Here is a 20,738-nt window from a genome sequence, read left to right as displayed (position 1 = left end):
ACCTGGGCGGGACTTACACAATTAATGGTAGGGCCCCGGGGAGTGTTTTCGAACAGAGAGACCGAGGGTAAAGGTATATAGTTTCTTGAAAGTGGCATCTCAGCGAATGTGGTGAAGGAGGCATTTGGCACCCTTGCCTTCATTGGTCAGGGCACTGAGTACAGGAATTGGGACGTTATGTTGCAGCTGTACAAAGCATTTATGAAGCCACTTTTGGAATACTGCGTACAGTTCTGGTCACCCTGCTACAGGAAGAATTTTATTTAACTGGAAAGTGTGCAGAAAAGACTAGCAAGGATATTACCAAGACTGGAGGGTTTGAGGGAGAAGGCAATGCTGGATAGGATGGGACTTGCATCCCTGGAGCATAGGAGGCAGAAGGGTGACCTTATAGAGGTTTATAAAATCATGAGAGACATAAATAGGATGAATAGCTAAGGTCTTTTCCCCACAGTAGGGGAGTTCAAAACTAGAGGGCGTAGGTTTAAGGTGAGAGAGGCAAGACTTAAAACAGACCTGAAGGGTTACTCTTTCACACAAAATGTGGTACATTTATGGAACCACCTGGCACAAAAGGTGGTAGAGGTGGGTACAATTACAACATTTAAAAGACATTTGGAATAGTACATAAATAGGAAAAGTTTAGAGGGATATGGGTCAAACATGGGCAAATGGGATTGGTTCAGGGAAGGAAAACTAGTCGGCATGGATGAGTTGGACCGAAGGGTCTGTTTCCATCTTGTATGATTCTATGAAGCTACGTTAAAGTAGTATTTTATCAAGTTTCATCATAACTTCCTTGATTTTATAATACCTCTCTACTTATAAAGTCTGGGATCCATATATGATACCTTTTGACTACTTGTTCAACCTGCGTTTCCACCCTCACATCTCTCTGATCTTGAATCTGTTTTATAACTGTACCAGTTAGTTATACAGCAAACTTTGTTTTAACAGGCACCTTATGAATCAGCACTCTAAATATTTATTCCACATTTAATCATGTTTATGCATTCCAACAGCCTGTCTATACCATCCAAACACTGATCCCTGGGGGGAATACCACTGTGTATTTTGCACTAATCTGAAAACCTATAATTCACTACTATCTCTGGGCTGAATTTTACCAGTACTCGGGATGGTGGGAAAACTCCGTAAAATAGCAAGGGAAGGCAGGCAGCACTGGTGTGCACCTAGTTTTCCTGCAGCTCTGTCATCTTGCCGGAAAGATGACAGCACGGTGGGCGGCACGGTGGCACAGTGGTTAGCACTGCTGCCTCACAGCGCCAGAGATCCGGGTTCAATTCCCGCCTCAGGCGACTGACTGTGTGGAGTTTGCACGTTCTCCCCGTGTCTGCGTGGGTTTCCTCCGGGTGCTCCAGTTTCCTCCCACAGTCCAAAGATGTGCAGGGTCAGGTGAATTGGCCATACTAAATTGCCCATAGTGTTAGGTAAGGGGTAAATGTAGGGGTATGGGTGGGTTTCGCTTCGGCGGGTCGGTGTGGACTTGTTGGGCCGAAGGGCCTGTTTCCACACTGTAATCTAATCTAATCTAATCTAATGACAGACAGGTCACCTGCCCTATGGCCAATTGAGCCACTTTAGGGATCAATTAAGAACCTCTTCCTGATATTGCTTGCATTTTACCAATGGTGAGGGGGCCTTCTGCCCTGTGAGGAAATCACCAGGTTAACATTGGTGGGCTCATGGAGATCCATCTCATTTGGGCATTCAGACGGACGACTAGCAGCAAAGCTTCCCCACCATGGCATACCCTCACTAACACCTCTCAACCCATGGTGGGAACTGCTTTTCTGGCCAGAGTGCCTGTCAACTCCAATTATCTTTTTAGGAGAGCACTACCCTTCTATGATGTCCTCTCTTCCATCCAGTCCCACCAGTAACTATTACTCCAGTAAAGCTGCTGAGATGCATGCCCTCTGATTAACTGGCAGTTCCTTGGAGCATAGAAGATCCCTATCAATTACTTGCCTCCTGCTCAAAGAGTGTGGCCTGTTAGAGCAGGGTATTTAAGTAGAGTGCCCCAGCCAACTCCCCATCTCCAACCTATCTGTGGGAACTGTCCGGGTGAATACATTTTCTCTCTGCATCCAGTAAAATAAGTGATATAAACCCCTACAGTTTAATTATCCAAGTATGCTAATCATAAATGTTTCGCTGAGTATGTACACTACAATCTAACACAGGGTGAAGATTGCAAATCCCACAAAGTAAAGTTCTTCTGCAACCATCACAACTCCCAACACATTCTCCAGATATAGTCATTCTAACTACCAGGGTGAAAAGGTGATCTCCAATGATCTGTGTACTCACTTCTCTTACTTACTCACCTACATACCTCACCCACTAATCTCATTTACTCACTCACTTACTCGCCTCACTCACTTATCTCAACCACCTCACCCACCTCACTAACCTGATCTCAACCACCTCACTAACCTGACTTCAACACCCTCACCCATCTCACTAACCTGATCTCAACCATTTCACCCACCTCAGTAACCTTATCTCAATAATCTCAATAACCTGACCCGCTCACTTACTCACATGCATCATTTTTCAATGGCGATTAGAAATCACCAGAAGTAAGATGGAGATATTTTCAGCTGTTATTTTCCAAATTGAAGCAATAATTTAAATGGAGAAAAATGGCAGAAGGCTGCAATACTAAGGGACTTGAGGGGGTACTTGTGCATGAAACACAGAAAGCTAGCACACAGGTATAGCAGGTAATCAGGAAAACTGATGGAATAATGGCTCTTATTTCAAGAGGGATTGGAGTATAATAGTAGGGAGGTCCACTGCAACTTTACAAGGTGTTGGTGAGACCAAATCTGGAGCACTGTGAGCAGTTTTCGTCCTAATGTTTAAGGAAAGATATCATTTCATTGGAGGCAGTTCAGAGAAAGTTCACTAAGATGATTCCTGGTATAACAAAGGTCAAACTGGAGTTTAGAAGAATGAGAGGTGATCTCACTGAAACATGGGGTCCTTAAGGGATTTGACAGGGTAAATGCTGTGAGGCTGTTTCCACTCATGGGAGATCTAAGACCAGAGGGCACAATCTCAGAATAATTTTAAGACTGAGTTAAGGAGGAATTTCTTCTCTTTGCCAAAAGAAAGCTGTGGGGGCAGAGTCTTTGTGTATACTTGGGCTAAGATAGATAGGTAGATTCTTGATCAGTTGGGGAATCAAGGGTTACAGGGAAAGGGCACGAAAATGGATCTGAGGAATGTCGGTTCAGTCTTGATCCTATTGAATGATGGAACAGGCTCAAGGGGGCAAAAATTTTATTCATGTACCTATTTCTTATGGTCTAGTAGTTGTAGAAGCCTTCAGCACAGAGACTGGCCATTCTGTCTATCAAGTCTTTAAATGAGCTAACTCGTCTAACCCTATTCACCAGGTCTATAACTTATTAAATGAAACTAGTCAATGTTTTTTTGAAAACAAAGGCTCCTTTCAAAATAATTTCTTGCAGAAAATTCCCCATCTGAATACATGGTATATAAAGACCTATTTCTTTCAACAAAAAAACAAAAAATGGTGGAAATACACTGCACATCAGCCATCACCTATGGAGAGAGCAACAGAGTTATTATTTCAGGTTAATGACTTTTCGTCAGAACTGGTGAACTTCCCTTCAGTAAACTGGTAATAAGTTAGTTCTGTCATAATAGTAAGGTCCTGGGGAGTGTTGCTGAACAAAGAGACCTTGGAGTGCAGGTTCATAGCTCCTTGAAAGTGGAGTCGCAGGTAGATAGGATAGTGAAGAAGGCATTTGGTATGCTTTCCTTTATTGGTCAGAGTATTGAGTACAGGAGTTGGGAGGTCATGTTGTGGCTGTACAGGACATTGGTTAGACCACTGTTGGAATATTGCATGCAATTCTGGTCTCTTTCCTAACAGAAGGATGTTGTGAAACTTGAAAGGGTTCAGAAAAGATTTACAAGGATGTTGCCAAGATTGGAGGATTTTAGTTGTTGAAGTTGGGAGAGGTTGAATAGGCTAGGGCTGTTTTCCCTGAAGCGTTGGAGGCTGAGAGGTAATCTTATAGAGGTTTATAAAATCATGAGGGGTATGGATAGGAAAAATAGACAATCTTTTCCCTGGAGTGGGGAGTCTAGAACTAGAGGGCATAGGTTTATGGTGAGTGGGGAAAGATATGAAAGGGACCTAAGGTGCAACTTTTTCACGCAGAAGGTGGTGCGTGCGTGGAATGGGCTGCCAGAGGAAGTGGTGGAGGCTAGTACAATTGCAACATCTAAAAGGCATCTGGATGGGTATAGGAATAGGAAGGGTTTGGAGAGATATGGGCCAGGTGCTGGCAGGTGGGACTAGATTGGGTAGGCTATCTGGTCGGCGTGGATGAGCTAGACATCTGTACATCTCTATGACTCTAAGTCCTACCTATTAGCCAGAAGATATAAGCATAGAACCAAAACAATTTGCACAAAACTTTCATTTCAAGTAAGCAATGATGACTGTCTAGTGGACAGCCTCTTTGGTACTGAGGTACAGACATGGAGATTGGACAGCTCTTGGGTAGTGATCAGAGGTTTAATGATGGGAGAGATGAGAGATATTAGGGACAGGAGATTCCATAAAGGATATCCAATGGCAGGGCAGGTTGGGTGCAGCATCAAACTGGACACTTTAATCAATGGGTTTCTTGAGGCCCTGGTAGCTTGGCCGGTCAGGGTTACATTTAAAGTCATGATTCATTCTGAGGCATGCAACAAGATTATCATTCTTTGACAACCATTTCATCTCTTTTGGCTGGATTAGTTGCCTGCCTACTGTTTTGCCTCTGTAGAAGCTTCAATTCAGCAGGTTGGAGCCAGATTTCATGTTTCCTTTCAATTTTGAATACCATCCTACCCAAACCATGCGTTTCTGGGAGTTAAGCTTCATCAATAATAAATCTGATGGCAGATTGCTCTACTTGACCAATACAGGTGGGAGCCAGAACCCTGCTATCGACAGAAATCACAAACATAAAGAAGCACTAACATTGTGGAACCCACAGTCTTTCTATAGAAGAGATATATTCATCATTAGGTAAACTATAAAGAAAAAAATATACGCCATGGATGAAATAATGAATAATTCTGCTTATTATTTATTTCTAAATCAATACATTGTAATCTCACTGTTAGTGAACTTCTAAAGTTTGTCATTATTACCTGTTGTCCATGATAAAAAACAGCTAAAACAAACATTGCCATTAACAGCAAGGAGGACTCCTTTGAGCTTAGCAAGTCTCTGCTATAAAAGAACAAATAGGAGCACTCATTAATATTATAATCAACACACCAAGGAAATCTTTGTGTTACAGCTACTGATTCTGTGGCCATGGTTACACCTTGTACAGTTTGTCTAAACAAAAACACGTATCATTCAGAATACAGCAAAAGAAGGCACAAAAGCAGACTTTGAAGAATTAGGTTTGAGATTCTATCCCATTACTATAGATAACTCCATGGGAGGCTGACAGGAAAGTGGTGAAGATCTATTTGTTTGCCATGTAAATGCCAAGACCTCTGCCTGGCCCTTCCAAGGCAAATGTCTTCAAAGAGGGTGGAGCCAATGGAAGTGGCGCACTACTGTGAGGTCATGCCCCACTGGATGAGTTAAGTCCTGCCATATTTGAGCAAGTCAGTATGTCCATGAAGGTGTCTCATTTGTGCAGGGGGATCATAACTATCAGTATATTGACACAGGAATTTCATTCAGCCCTCAACTCTTTAAATCTTGTTATAATTCCCAAGTTGTCAATTCATTACCACATCAAAAGTCTTGAGAGATCATTTTGGACTCTGCAACAGTACCTGCTCAAAACTTAATTACCGGGCCAGAAATGTTTTTAGATTTGTGCGCACATTCGACCTATTTATATGTGAGGTCCTACAGTTGAAGGATTAAGCAGTCGCCTCTGGTACTGGGGCTGACAGGCATTGTACTTGCCTTTTTATAAGCTCACCCGACAATTCCATCAGGCGAGCCTTCAACATCCGTCACACCTCCTCCAATTTACAATTGCCAAACACTCATTTTTAAGTGTGAAATGGAAAGTCTTTCATTGTAAATCAACCCCTCGGTCTTTTGTTGCTGTTAGAGCTATACTTGTAATCAACAATTATTCCTTAGAAACATACAGAATTAGAAAATAGATTGCGTCCTCTGATGATATATTAAAATATATATTGTTGGGTCCCTAAAAGCTCTGATTATATAACAACAGAACTTGTTCTCAGTAGAAAGCTTTCACTTGATAAGATCAATTCTAAACATTTTACAAAATCAGTCTTTTCTTGATTCCTTTGATGACTCAGTGAGGAACGAGACCATGAACTGTGGTACTGAAGCATTCAGATCTTGAGGCTCTGATTTGATCTGTGTTCTGTGCTGAGCTACCTCACCTCAGCCAGAGTCAGAATACTACAGGTGACATTGTAAAAAAAGTTTGTTCCATTTTAAGTTATTTTCATAATACACTCTGTTTTTGTAATTTTGTGCCCTTCTTCATTAACCCAGCTCGATACCAGTGCATCTCAGAGTTGGTCAGCCCATTCACAGATTTCTGTCAGAATCCTTGCAAGTGGATGCTCAGAGTACAGAGACTATTTATATAATGTTAACCTCTCGATGATCCCCTTTATTCTGACAGAATATGCTTTAGACACTGCTCGGGCTTTCGCTATGCATTGAGGCACAGAGGAGTTATTTTTGAACCACATGAATTTCTGCTCCTGACAGTCTTGCTAAGAGGTAATTACTTTATGTTGCCATAAGTCTAAGTGATGAAATTAGTACTGAATGAAGTAGAACATTAAAAACTTACGTTTCATTGTGACGACTGTTGTCGTATCTGATAAAGATCGAGTTGGAGATCGTTTCAGTCAGCAGTGAGTAAACTGCAATCATTACCAGTAGCACGCCAAGTTTCAAAATGGAATTCAGACGTAGAAACACTGCACATGTCACCATCGCTAGCACCCCAGTAAACACAAAATACTGAACAGATAATACACAAGGGTTAGAGTTTCAACTGCAAAGTGGGCAGATATTCAGGTTGTCTGTGAATTTATTACTGAAGTTTTACTGTCTTAGTTTCTTTGGAATTACTCTCTTCATTTTTACTTCTCTCTTATAGCTCTCCCAATGCAATAGTGTTCTCGGTTTAAAAACATTAACATCCCGCTTTGCCCTTTGTCATGCCCATACCTCTGACTTTAATGAGTTGTATAATGAGTTGTATAATGCCTCAATGCAATTTGTGCTCACTGCTGTAGTTTAATATCCAAACAACATTTCTGCATTTATTCCCTGTACCATGTACTACTGGGATGGTGAAGCAGCTCCACGATAGATCATGGGCATACTTATTTTCCATGATTCAGAAAATTAGTATATCAAATCTCTACATTAGAGTCATGCAATGTAAATTGAAACAAATCAAAAGTTTGCATTCTGTTTAATTTCAGTTAAACAATTCAATAGCAATTTCAAAACTCACATGTAAAATCATACTTGAAATCTCACATAATGAAAATAAAATCTGAGTCTGACAAGTTTGGCACACCTGAAACTAGATAACTTTAATTTATCAGATGTACTAAGTTTTCCTTATGAAATCTGAAGCCCTTTGTCTCAAAAAAAACTGAAACACTAGTAAGAGGGGCAAAGGAATCAAATTACACTAAAAGTAAAGTTTTACATTTCTAGAATGAAAGTAAGTACTTGTAATATACAAGATAAAAACAGAAATGACTAGAAATAGCAGCAGACCAAGCAGCATCTGTCGAGAGAAACACAGTTAACGCTTCAGGTGAATGACCATTCAACATTTTCTTTGTATTTACACAAAACCTTTCAAAACTACAGAACATTAAAATATTATGCTTTTGAAGAAATGCTCTCATGATTGTAGTGCAATCATGTGATGTAAGATGTATGATTTACATACATGTTTTAATATAATTTTTATTTGAGTTTGGATTTTAGAATTTGATCTAGAGGCATATGGGGTTTACTGTGTGTTGGAAGAGATTTCATGATTAATGTGTTTCATTGAATTATTCAACAATTAGAATTTGAAGAAAGAAAACCTGAAATGTCCCAACTGGAATTAGCTAAGGTGCAGTTAGAAATGAAAACACTTGAATTGGAAAAGAGATAAGCGGTGATTAAAGAACAGAGTATTAAGAAAACTAAACACTAAAAATGAGGAAAAACAAAGGAAGATGGAAATTGTTGAAAACAAAATATGGATAATAATGGAAATCAAGCAGAAAGAAATGGGAAGAGAAATAGAAAGGGAAATAGAAGTAAAAGGATACGAATTTTGATCGGACAAGAAAAATAGAGGACACAAGTTGTTCATGAAACATCTTAGAGGAGTATACTAAGAAGGCTCAGGACAGTCATGAAGATAATTTTTTGGATATTGACAAGGAGAGCTAAACCCCTGGAGGCTCTGATTATTAGGTGCTGATTATTTTATCTCAAACGGAGAAATATTCCTTTGTGCTTTGAATAAAGAGGCATGAGAACATAAGAACTAGGAACAGTAGTAGGCCTTTCAGCTCCTCAGGCCTTTCCTGCCATTCTACTAGATTATCATTGATCTTCCAGGGCCTCAACTCCTCTTTAGTGCCAACTCAGCAGAGTTCTGAACTCTCTGATATTTCAAAAATCTATCTATATTCCCTTTAAATACTTTACATGATCTACCCTTTGCATCTCCTTGAGATAGAGTATTCCAGACATTCACTATGTTCTGAGAGAAGAAATTCCTTTGAACGTCCAATGACTTTCAAATGAGTGCCCCCATATTCTGTAACTTTGTCACCTAGTTCAAGACTTCTCCAATACTGGAAATATCTTCTCAAAACTACCCTGTCAAGTCCCTTCAGAATCCTAAATGTTTCAATAAGAATACCCCTCATTGTTCTAAACTCTCATGAATAAAGCTGTTTAGCTGTTCTTGATAAGTCAACCACTTCATCCAAGGAATCAGCCTAGTGAATTCCTTTTGAATTGCCTCCGATGCCAGTTTATTCTTCATTAAACACAGGACCAAAACTGTACACAGTACAAAGAGATGTAGCCTTACCAACATTCTGTACAGTTATAACAAGACTTTCTTAAACTCCAACCCACTAACAACAAAGGCCAAAATTCCATTTGCCTTCTTAATTACTTGGTGCACCTACATGCTCCTTTTTTGTGTTTAATGCTCAAGAATCAATAATGATCAATATTCAGAGTATTCAAGAAGATTTGTAGCTCAGGTTGTGGGTAAGGTTGCTGAATAGCTCGATGAGCTGGTAACTTTGTTCACAGATGTTTTGTCACCATTCTAGGTAACATCATCAGTACACCTCTGGTGAAGCTTTGGTGTTCTGTCCCACTTGCTATCTGGGTCTGGGTCTGGGTCTGCTGGGGTTGGTGGCGTCATTTCCAGTTTTGTTGCTGGTTCTGTTTCTTAGTGGTTGGTATATAGGGTCCAGCTCTACATGGAGTTCCAGGTTGAGTGCCAGCCTTCCAGGAATTCCCGTGCATGTCTCTGTTTGGTTTGTTCTAGGATGGATACATTGTCCCAGTCGAATTGGTGTCCTTCATTGTCCATGTGTATGGATGCAAGTGATAGCTGATCATGTCTCTTGGTGGCTAGTTGGTGTTCGTTGGTGGCTAATTTCCTTCCTGTTTGCCATATGTAATGTTTTTGATAGTCTTTACATGGTATTTTGTATATAACGTTGGTTCTGTTGACTGTGGGTATGGGACCCTTTGAACTCGCTAGTAGCTGTTGTAGTTGGTTTGTGGGCTACCATGATACCCAGGGGTGGGAGAAGTCTGGTGGTCATTTCTGATATGATCTTAATATATGGCAGCGTAGCCACTGTGTCCGGACGTGTTGTGTCTTCCTATTGTGGTCTGTTGTGTAAGTATCAGGGCACTACTCTTTGTGGGTATCCGCCATTACCTACATTACAGACCACAACACTGGACACACTGGCCACACTGCCATACATTAAGAACATAGCAGAAATGACCATCAGACTACTCCAAACCCTAGGTATCATGGTAGCCCATAAATCAACTACCAAACTACAACAACTAGTTCCCAGAAATGTTAGGAAATTAAGAGTCTCATGAGAAGGAGGAATTGATGGAAATCAGTATTGGTTAAAAAAAAATGCTGCTAGGAAAATTAATAGGATTAAAGCCTGATAAATTCCCATGATACAGAGTACTCAAAGAAGTGGCCTTGGATATACTGGATGTATTGATGGTCACTTTCCAAAATTCTATAGACTCTGGAGCAGTTCCTACAGATTAGAGAGTGACAAATCTAAACCCAATATTTGAAACGGGAAAGGGGAAGAAAATTGCAGAATCACAAAGCAGTGATCCAAAATCAGTAATAGTGTAAGTATTAGAGCCTATCATAAAAGATTGATGACCGAACCGCTTGGCAAGAATTAACATGATCAGACATAGTCAGCATAGGTTTATGAAAGGGTTTAACAAAGTTTCTGGAGGTTTTTGAGGATGTAGCCAGTAAATTGATAAATAAGGGAGAAGTAGGGGACATAGTGTATTTGGATTTCAAGAATGCTTTCAATAAAGTCCCCCTGTAAAAGGCTATGGTACAGAAGTATAGTACACAGGATTCGGTATAATGTACTGGCATGGATTGAGTGGGAATAAATAGGTATTTTTTCAGATCGTAGGCAGTGGCTAGTGCTGTATCACAGAGATCAGTGCTTGGGCCCCAGTTATTATTCCTGAAGAAGGACTTATGCCCAAAACATCGATCCTCCTGCTCCTCGGATGCTGCCTGGCCAGCACCACATTTTTCAACCCCAGTTATTCATAACTTGGATCTGAAAACCAAATATAGTATTTCAAAGTTTCCTGATGACACAACACTAGGTAGAAAAGTTATGCACTTTGTTGTGAAAAACAGAAATACAAAGTATTATTAAATGGTGACATAATGGGAGTATGGATGTATGAAGGGATCTTGGTGTCTTCTACATTAGTCAATGGAAGCAAACATATAGGTGGAGCAAGAAATTAGGAAGGCAAATTGTATCCTGTCTTTGTTGGAAGAGGATTTGTGTTCAAAAATAGGATGCCTTACTGTAGGGGCTTGTAAGACCATATCTGGAGTACTGTGTGTATCCTCTACCGAAGAAAGGATATTCTTGTCGTAGAAGTAGTGAAGGTTCACTAGGTGATACTGGGGATGGAAGTTCTGTTGTATGAGGTGAAATTGGTTTGACATGGTCTGTATTCACTAGAATTAAAAGGAATGAGAGGAGATCTGACTGAAATATATCAAATTCTAACACAGTCTATAACCAGGTATCACAGTCTCAGGATATGGAGTTGGCCGTTTAGGACTGAGATAAGGAAAACATTTCTTTACTCACAAGGTGGTCAACCTGTGGAATTCTCCATCACAGAAGTCAGTGGAGGCTGGGCCATTGGGTTTATTCAAGAAAGCATTGATAAAGTTTCAGATATTAAAGGCATTGAGAGGTACAGAGAGAATGCAGGAACATGGCATTGACACAGAAGGTCATACTGAATGTGGGATTAGTCTGGAGGGGTGAGTGACTATGTTCTATGTTTCTAAGCTTCCAAAGCTCTGTTACTGGCATGCTAGCCTGTCAACAAAATCCAAGAGGCAAGATGCTACAACTTGTAAATCTTAGATATACAATACATATGATGAACCTACCACACCACATAAAGTGCCAGAAAGATGAGATCTTTACTTCCAAGTGATATATGCCAAAAAGAATGGACAATATGCACTATATGCAAAATTGACACAGATATCAGGGCAAATACCACCCCTTTATGCATCTTACATGAGATGGACTCAGGAAACTTGTGCACCGTGTGCAGTTCACACATAATAAGCTGCTTACAATAGATCTGGCATTCAATGAATTGGCATTATCCATTTTAAAAGTCAATATGACTCACTAGGATGGCCAGATGCAACATTTTACATTATTGCAATAGGTGAACCAGCTATTACCAGTCTGCCAGTGAGCAGGGATCTACCTATCATCATAATCCACAGAATATCAAACCCGTCAGTTGCAACACCAAAGATTCCAAACCATAACAACGATCATATACAGTTTCATCACAGCTAAGCTCAGCCAGTTCAGCAGGCCTCATCAAACAATGGCATTGCAACAGCTCAACCGATGGCCTGAACACATCCAACATTGCTGAGCTGTGTACCTTCCTTCTGGTCATTTAGAGATGATATAGACTCTCCAAGAATTTAATCTTCAAAGGCAAAAGGTTATAAGTCTTCAAGCGCTACATTAATACATAATTGGTCACATGGACTTGTTAAAAAAAGAAATTGGCCGTGAATCCATATATTGTGTGATGATGTTGTTCCTTTAACAAGGTTAGGCTGTCCTTTTTTTTCAGAAGTCATAAGAGACACAGACTCTGGAAAGTCTAAATTGAAGGGTTTTAAGGCTAATCTGATTATAACCAACAGACACTGCCTCAGGAAAAAGGCTTTCAAGTTTAAAAAAAACACTAATACAATGAAAGGGAAGTGGCCAGTTCTCCCAGCTCAGCTATTCTCTGGTTTGGTTTGGTTTTTACCAGTCTGGCTATTCACTGCAAGCAGTCAGGCAGTTTTGAAGCTGCCAGACTCAAAGAAGCAGGTCCATGCTGGTATTCTCACTCTGACTTCTCTCCTGTAAGACCCTGTGTTTTATTTTAACTTTTGTGCCAAAGGGTGTTTATGGGGATTGTTGTAGGTATTGGGAACAGCACCATTATGTTGGGAGGACCTGTTGGGTTTTCAGAGGTTAAATTATTCGGTATTTTATTCTCTTTTGTATGTGTTTTATTCAGTAATCTTGTAAATAAATTGTTTTGTTTAAAACCAAGTGGTTTGACCAGCAGCATCTCTCCTGGAAGATCCACTCTACACCTGCTTAAAACAACTAGCAAAATTAGAGTCTGGGCTGCTTTCTTGAAATGTTTTAAGGGCATCTGGCCTGGTCCATAATAATTGGCCAGGCAATAATAAGGACATTGATCAACACATCAAGCCATTTGTACCATATCAATTTCATCCACTATAACAGCCAAGAGACCCTCTCCTTTCACATGAGATTCCTTCTGAGCCGTGCTGCAGGATTACTGCTGATATTGTCCATATCTAAGGATGCAATGATATTGCTATATTATACAGAGGGCATATTGGTGAAACAGTCACTCACTAAAGATACCACCAGTGCAGCTGTTGTCGACACATTGCCCTCCACATTCAGTATTTTATATGTACTTTAACAAATTTTGTCTGACAACAATCTGCAGTACATTCCTGCACTCATACAGGAGGTGCAGAAAATGGATTGTTCAATATGTCTCCTCTTCTCATTAGCGACAGTCAGAAGGTATTGCAGACCACACTGTTCCATAAAGTTAATTAAATGTAAAGCGCTTGCTAAGATTTGTAGGGAGCAATGCGATATTTATGTGCTACTCCATTAGGCAACAGTTTACCTTCAGTGGCAGCTCTTACATTTGGAAGGCAGGGTCACACAGTCCTCTCCTACCCATAACCTCACCACTACACCATATGTACCTGATACTGTGTTGGAAAGGAGGGAGAAAATGAGATAAAGGCATTATCAAGGAGCATGGAGACAATTATCCCAACTTAAACAAGGACAAAGCATTTGAGTTCAAGATTTCCATTCCAACAGATGGATTCATGGATACTGCGTTCTTGCATCCAGCATGTCATATGACTTTTTTTTATTATTCAAGGGATGTGGGCTTTGCTGGTGGACCATGCATTTATTGCTCAGCCCAGTTGTCTTTGAGAAGATGGTGATGAGCTAACTTTATGAACCACTGCAGTCCATTTGGTTTAGGTATAATCACAATGCTGTTAAAAGGGAGTTTCAGGATTTTCACCAGTAACACTAAAGGAATGGCAAGACATTCCCACAAACATTTACTCCTTTAACCACTGATGTACAGTGGCAACACTCTACAAGATGCACTGCAGAAATTCACCAAGGCTTCTTGGATAGTACATAAAAACCTGTGACCAGTACCATCTAGGAGGACAACAGGTAAATTGGAACACCATCACTTACAATTCTCCTCAATGTCACTTACCATTTATATAGCTAGCCCAGTTCAGTTTCTTATCAATGGTGATCCCCAGAATGTTGATATTGGAGATCCAAAGACAGTAATGCCAATGAATGTCAAGGGGCAATAGTCTAGATCTTCTCTTGTCGGAGATGACTATTGCCTTGCACTTGCGTGACTTGAATGTTGCCTATCATTTATCAGTCCAAACTTGAATATTGTCCTGGTCTTGCTGCATTTGGACTTGGACTGCTTTGGTACATGAAGTCTTGAATGTTGCTGAACATTGTGCAATTGGCTGCAAACTTCTCACTTCTGACTTTATGAGGGTGGGGTTTGATGGTCAGTGATGAAGCAGCTGAAGCTGAAGGACAGTACTCCAAGGAACACCTGCAGAGATGTCTTGCAGCTGATATGACCGACTTACAACAACCAGGTATGACTTGAACTAGCAGAGATTTTTCCCTGATTCCCCAGTTTTGCTCGGGCTCCTTAATATCACATTGGGTCAAATACTGCATTGATGTCAAGGGCAGTCGCTCTCCCCTTCCCTCTGAAGCTTACCTATATAGTCCATGTTTGAACTAAGGCTGTAATAAGGCTAAGAATCAAATGGCTCTGACAGAACCAACCAAACTGAGTGTTAGTGAGCAGGCTATTGGTAAACAAATGCTACTTGATAGCACTGTTGATGACTATCCTCCCTCACTTTACTGATGATTTACAGTAGACAGATGGGATGATAACATTCTGCAATGCATTTGTCTTGCTTTTTGTATACAGGACAAAATTGGTCCTTTTTCCTCATTGTCAAGTAGATACCAGTGTTGTATTGCACTGAGACAGCTTGGCTAAGGGCATGGGAAATTCTGGAGCCAGAATGATGTCAGGGCCATGCTTTTGAAATACCCAGTGCCTTCAGCTATTTCTTGGTATCATGTGGAATGAATCAAATTGACTGAGGATTGGAATCTGTGACCCTGGGAATTTCCGGAGGAGGCTAAGATGGATCATCGACTTGACACTTCTGGCTGAGGATTGTTGCAAATACTTCAGCCTTTATCTTTTGCACTGATGTGCCTGGAGGATTGGGACATTTATGTAATGATCAATAGTCAAGTCCTGGAAAGGAATGGATGATATATCCAAATGCATATCCATCACAGAGGATGACAGCTGGATAGTAAAAACATTATACCAGACAATAACCTCTGATACCATACACACCCACCAGTGAGGACAGATGCTATGCTGCCAAAATATCATGATAACTGTGTAGAAGATTAGATCTGGTCAAGTCACCATCCTCCAAAATGTTATACAAATGTTAAAAAAGCTCTGTGCATTTATTGGAAAAGGGTTCCTATACTGTAAAGGGAAAATGAATAATGTTGGAATAAATCAAATCCTGACCAGACAGACCTGCACCTTTCAGACAGTTACATTACATGACATTCTAGTGTATAAGTACCTGCTCAGCTTTCAGTCTCTTTCTCTCACTCTCAATTTAATAAAGCCAGAGTAGGAACATGAGAAGAAATACAGGAGCAGAAAAAGACTATTCAACCCTTCAGTTCAGATTAGAGCCCATGCTCTGTCTCAACTCTATATCGCCAAACTATCCCCACAGACAGTGATATTGTTAAACTTGAATATCCTGAATGACTGAGCTTCCAGATTCCTTTGGGATCAAGAATTCCAAAGGCTCAACACTCTCTGAGGGCAGACAAGTTCCTCTTCATCTCACTCCTAAATGGCTTGCCTCTTATTCTGAGACTATGTCCACTTTCTAACTCACAGTTGAAAAATGTGGTGCTGAAAAAACACAGCAGACCAGGCAGCATCCGAGGAGCAGGAGAATCAACGTTTCGGGCATAAGCCCTTCTTCAGGAATGAGGCTGGTGTGCCAAGCGGGCTGAGATTAAAAGGTAGGGGGGAGGGAATTTGGGGGAGGGGCGCTGAGAATACGTTAGGTGGAAGGAGGTGAGGGTGATAGGCCGGAGAGGGGGTGGGGGCGGAGAGGTCGGGAAGAAGATTGCAGGTCAAGAGGGCAGTGCTGAATCCGGGGGTTAGGACTGAGATAAGGTGGGGGGAGGGGAAATGAGGAAGCTGGAGAAATCTACATTCATCCCATGTGGTTGGAGGGTTCCTAGGCGGAAGATGAGGCGCTCTTCCTCCAGGCGTCGTGTGGCCAGGGTCTGGCGATGGAGGAGGCCAAGGACCTGCATGTCCTTAGCGGAGTGGGAGGGGAATTAAAGTGTTCAGCCACGGGGCAGTTGGGTTGGTTGGTGCGAGTGTCCCAGACATGTTCCCTGAAACGTTCCGCAACTCACAGCAGGAGATCCAGAAAACTTAGATGTCTGGGTTTCCCCGTTGCAGCTCCTCTGTACATGCAGTCCATGCTCTGAACATCATGCCCAAATTCTTCAGAGTTGTCGGGGATGCAGGATGTGGTCATGATCTAGTCAAGATATGGAGTGATTTCACTAGCAAGGGAAGAGTTTTAAATTTAAATCCAAGGGCAGTCAGTGCAGGGGTGACAGGTGAACAGAATTCGGTTTCTAACTCACAGCCAAGGGAAACATCCTTCCTGAATTTTCTAAGTTTCTATTAAGTCGCTTTTCATTCTTCTAAACTACAGAGAATAGTCTTTTCAATATTTTCCCATACGATAGTCCCACCAGCCCAGGATTCACACTGGTGGACTTCCATAGCAATCCCTCTATGGCAGGTGTATATTTCCTCAGGTAAGGAGAACTGCACACATTACTCCACGCATGGTTTCACCAATGTTCCACAGAATGGACTCCTGTACTCAAATGTCTTGCAATAAAGGTTAACCTATCTTTCGCCTTGCCAATGATTCCAATCCATTGGTAGCCACTTCTCAGATGAACCACATTATTTTCAACATGTTTTGATGAGCGCATAGATGAGCTTCTGACCTGATAGTCTCTCTGCCCTAGTCAACAGTGGCTGTTTCCATCTTTGCACAGTTGGGCCCTGTCTCAGCTTACCAGGAGCCTTGAACCCTTAACTGTGCCCCTCACTCTGGTATTCTCCTGGAAGTCCTCCCATCCTCCATCCTTCATAAACCTAGGATACAGAGCATCCCAAGGATCCTATCCCACACCGAATTCTGTTCACCTGTCACCCCTGCATTGAGTGGACTTGGATTTAAATTTAAAACTCTTCCCTTGCTAGTCAGGTCACTCCATATCTTGACTAGATCACGACCACATCCTGCATCCCCTACAACTCTAAAGAATTTGGGCATGATGTTCAGAGCATGGGCTGCATGTACAGAGGAGCTGCAACAGGGAAACCCAACATCTAAGTTTCCTGGATCTCCTGCTAAAGTCTTTTAACTATCTGAATCTTACCTGTTTAACAACCAGTCTGACTGACTGGCTGAACCAGTGACACAAGAATGTAGCTATAGAGAGTCAGAGAGATTTCACACAATGGATGGTGGTTGGAGAGCTCATTATGGTCAGGAAAGGTGGGAGGGAGGACTAAGGAGGACTGAGCTGTCGGTTGTGGAGCAGTGAGGTGTTGATCAAAATGTTAGAAAATGAGTGAGACAGTGGCTGGGACTAGCGAGACTGTGGGAGAGGCTGATGTTGATTTGAAGGGTAATCATGGGAAAGGGAATCAGCAACTGTGGAATTCATGACGAGGAAACTTGTTCGATTTGGAGGGAGCTATCTTTTTTTTTAAAAATCACTCACAGGATGCAGACATAGCTAGGTGGGTCAGCATTGGCTGCCCATCCCTAATTGTTCTGAAGACATGAGGATGAGCTACCTTCTTGAACCACTGAAGTCTATTTAGTGTGAGTAGACCCACAATGCCATTCGGGAGGGAGTTGCAGGAGGAATGGTGATGTATTTCCAAGTCTGGATGGTGAGTGGCTTTAAGGGGAACTTACAAATGGTGGTGTTACCACATATTTCATTTCTTGTCCTGGTAGTGGTAATCTGTTTGGAAGGTGCTATCTGAAGAGCTTTGATGAATTTCTGCTCTGTAACTTATGAACAGGATTGAGCATTGGTGGTGAAGGGAGTGAATGTCTGTGAATGTGATGCCAATCAAATGACCTGCTTCAGTAGGAGCTGCACATATCCAGGCAATTAAGGAATATTTAATCATACCTCTGTGCCTTGTAGATAGTAGACAGGCTTTGGGGAGTTAGGAGGTGAATTAACTGCTGCAAGATTCCTAGACTCTGGCCTGGTCTTGTAGCCACTGTAATTATATGGCGAGTCCAGTTCAGATTCTGTTCAACGGTAACTCCTAGAATGTTGATAGTTGACGATTCAGTGTTGCTAATGCCATTGCATGTCAAGGGGGGGATGGGAGGTGGTTACTACCCTGAAGAACTAATGCAGAGATGTCCTAGAGCTGAGATGACTGATCTTCAAAACCATAACCAACTTCCTATGTGACAGGTATGACTCCAAACAGTTTTCCAATTCACATTGACACCAATTTTGGCAGAGCTCCTTGATGCTACACTCAGTTAAATGTGATATTAATGTCAAGGGTAGTCACTGTCATCTCACCTCTGGAATTCAGCTCTTTTGTTCATGTTTAAACCAAGATTGTAATGATGTCAGGAGGTAAAGGGACTTTGAGGAACCAACAGGTGCTGCTTGATAGTACTATTGATGACACTTCACTGATGATTGAGTGTAAACTGATGGGGTGGGAGTTGGCTAGGTTTGATTCAGTCTCTTTTTGTGTACAGGACATACCTGGGCAACTTCCTACTTTGTTGGACAGCTGTTAGCGTTATTGCTTTATTGGAACAGCTTGGTTAAAGGAGTGGCAAGTCTGAAACGCAAGTCTACAGTACTACTGCTGGAATATTCTCAAGGCCCATAGGCTTTGCAGTTTCAGTGATATCACGTGGACAGAATTGAATTCACTGAAGACTTGCATCTGTGATGCAGGGGGCCACTGGAGGAGACTGAGATGGATCATCCACTTGGCAGTTGTGGCTGAAGACTGTTGCAAATGCTTCAAACTTTCTTTTGCACTAATGTGCTGGGCTCCCCTATTTTGGAGGATGGGATGTTTGTGCAGTCCTCCATAGAACTATTTAATTATCCACCACCTTTGATGACTAAATGTCGCAGAACCTTTAAATAGTGCTATAAAGATATTTGATTAAAGGATCCAGTACTTATTGCTTCCTTTTGCCTAAAAGATGAAGAAAAATCTCACAATTAGGGTGCATGACCTCCTTAAAAGTAGTTACTAACTGACTCAACTCCTGAGAACTGATTAGTCACTGACACCTGAACTACCTCTGTTAAAACTAAAATTGGAAATGTTTGAGACAGGTTAGTCAGGATCGAGTTATAAATGTTTACTTTCTCACCAAACCAAAACTTACCTAAGTTCTGTCTCATGTTTACCCCCCCTCCAGTTCCTTCACCATAACATAGATGGCCATATCTTCAGACATCAATGTACTGCGCAACACAGTTCACACCTTAAACCTGTGCATCTCTCTACCAGCTTCTCCTTCTTAAAGACCGTCTGGAACATTTACTTCTTAAAGAAAGCTTTTAGTCACATCTAACATCCTCTTTCATTCTGTATCTTTATCCAAGGACATTTCTGTGAGCACTTTGTAATGTTTTCTGCGTAAAAGGTATGGTGTAATCATAAGTTATCATTTTTGTAATCTGGATGTGTTCAGTGCTGATATTAAATGACAAATTTGGAAAGGAGGCGTTCTAAACCTAGTATTGACAATATTCACTTTAATGAAAGCAAAATGTCACTCAAAATGGTCTCGGTGACTGTTGAAGTTGAAAAATTCAAGTTGAAATGTCTTCAATTGGAACAGCCTCACGACAGAAGACCACTTTTATTCCTCATAAGAAAAGTCTCAGCAGTGTATACTACCACTGCTGCCAGTGAGTTACTTGGGTGCAAAAGGGTTAGGTGAATTTCCTTTATCATTCATCTGGTATTGAGTCAGACCGTCTGACAAAAAAATCTGGCATAATTAAAAGATGATTAAATAAAGATACATGTGCTAAAAAGAGTATTTAAATACCTTTGGATAGAAGCATATGTCTGCATACATGTCAGTAGAGTTGAATGTCTGATTCTTTACAGTTGTCAAGGTATCTGAATCACACCAAAACTGAAAAAGAAGTCAAGTGTTAGGTGCAATTTACTCAATAATTATATTCAAAAAAATTCTATATCAAGTAATTTGAAATTGATTCGATCTAAATATTTAGTAAAGATATAAAGATGTCAAAGCACATATCTGAAAAGCGATCTGCTAAATTACAGGAATGTATTTTAAATTCTCAAAGTAGTGTTATTGCCATCTGTGCAGCTAAACAAAGTTAACATCTACGAAAGACCTAAAGCAGGATGTAAATGCATTGGAGGTAGTTCAGAAGAGGTTTACTAGTTTGATACTCAGAATGTGTGGGTTGTTTTATTAAGAAAGGTTGGCTAGACTGTATTTGTTTCCACTAGAATTTATGAGAGGGTTGACTTGATAAAAGCTTATAAG

The 20,738-nt window shown here is 41.0% G+C and overlaps 1 protein-coding gene across 6 annotated transcripts in view; it reads right to left on the bottom strand.

Moving 5' to 3' along the window:
- The window catches only part of adcy8 (adenylate cyclase 8 (brain)), a 123,609-nt gene that overhangs the window by 31,365 nt on the left and 71,506 nt on the right, over positions 1 to 20,738 (bottom strand). For all 6 annotated transcript variants that reach the window (XM_087986461.1, XM_043688255.2, XM_043688254.2 and 3 more), the window contains 3 exons: positions 20,265 to 20,354; positions 6,867 to 7,039; positions 5,209 to 5,290 (listed from right to left, as the gene is read on the bottom strand). In XM_087986461.1, the coding sequence (XP_087842587.1) occupies positions 5,209 to 5,290; positions 6,867 to 7,039; positions 20,265 to 20,354 (345 nt within the window). The remainder of the gene's footprint in view (positions 1 to 5,208; positions 5,291 to 6,866; positions 7,040 to 20,264; positions 20,355 to 20,738) is intronic.

This window comes from Chiloscyllium plagiosum, unplaced genomic scaffold (assembly GCF_037043375.1).
Source record: "Chiloscyllium plagiosum isolate Xiang-an unplaced genomic scaffold, Cpla_swu_hap1 HiC_scaffold_4, whole genome shotgun sequence".
NCBI classification, from domain to species: domain Eukaryota; kingdom Metazoa; phylum Chordata; class Chondrichthyes; order Orectolobiformes; family Hemiscylliidae; genus Chiloscyllium; species Chiloscyllium plagiosum.
The sequence above is the reverse complement of the archived record's forward strand: the minus strand, read 5'-3'. Positions and strand labels throughout refer to the sequence as shown.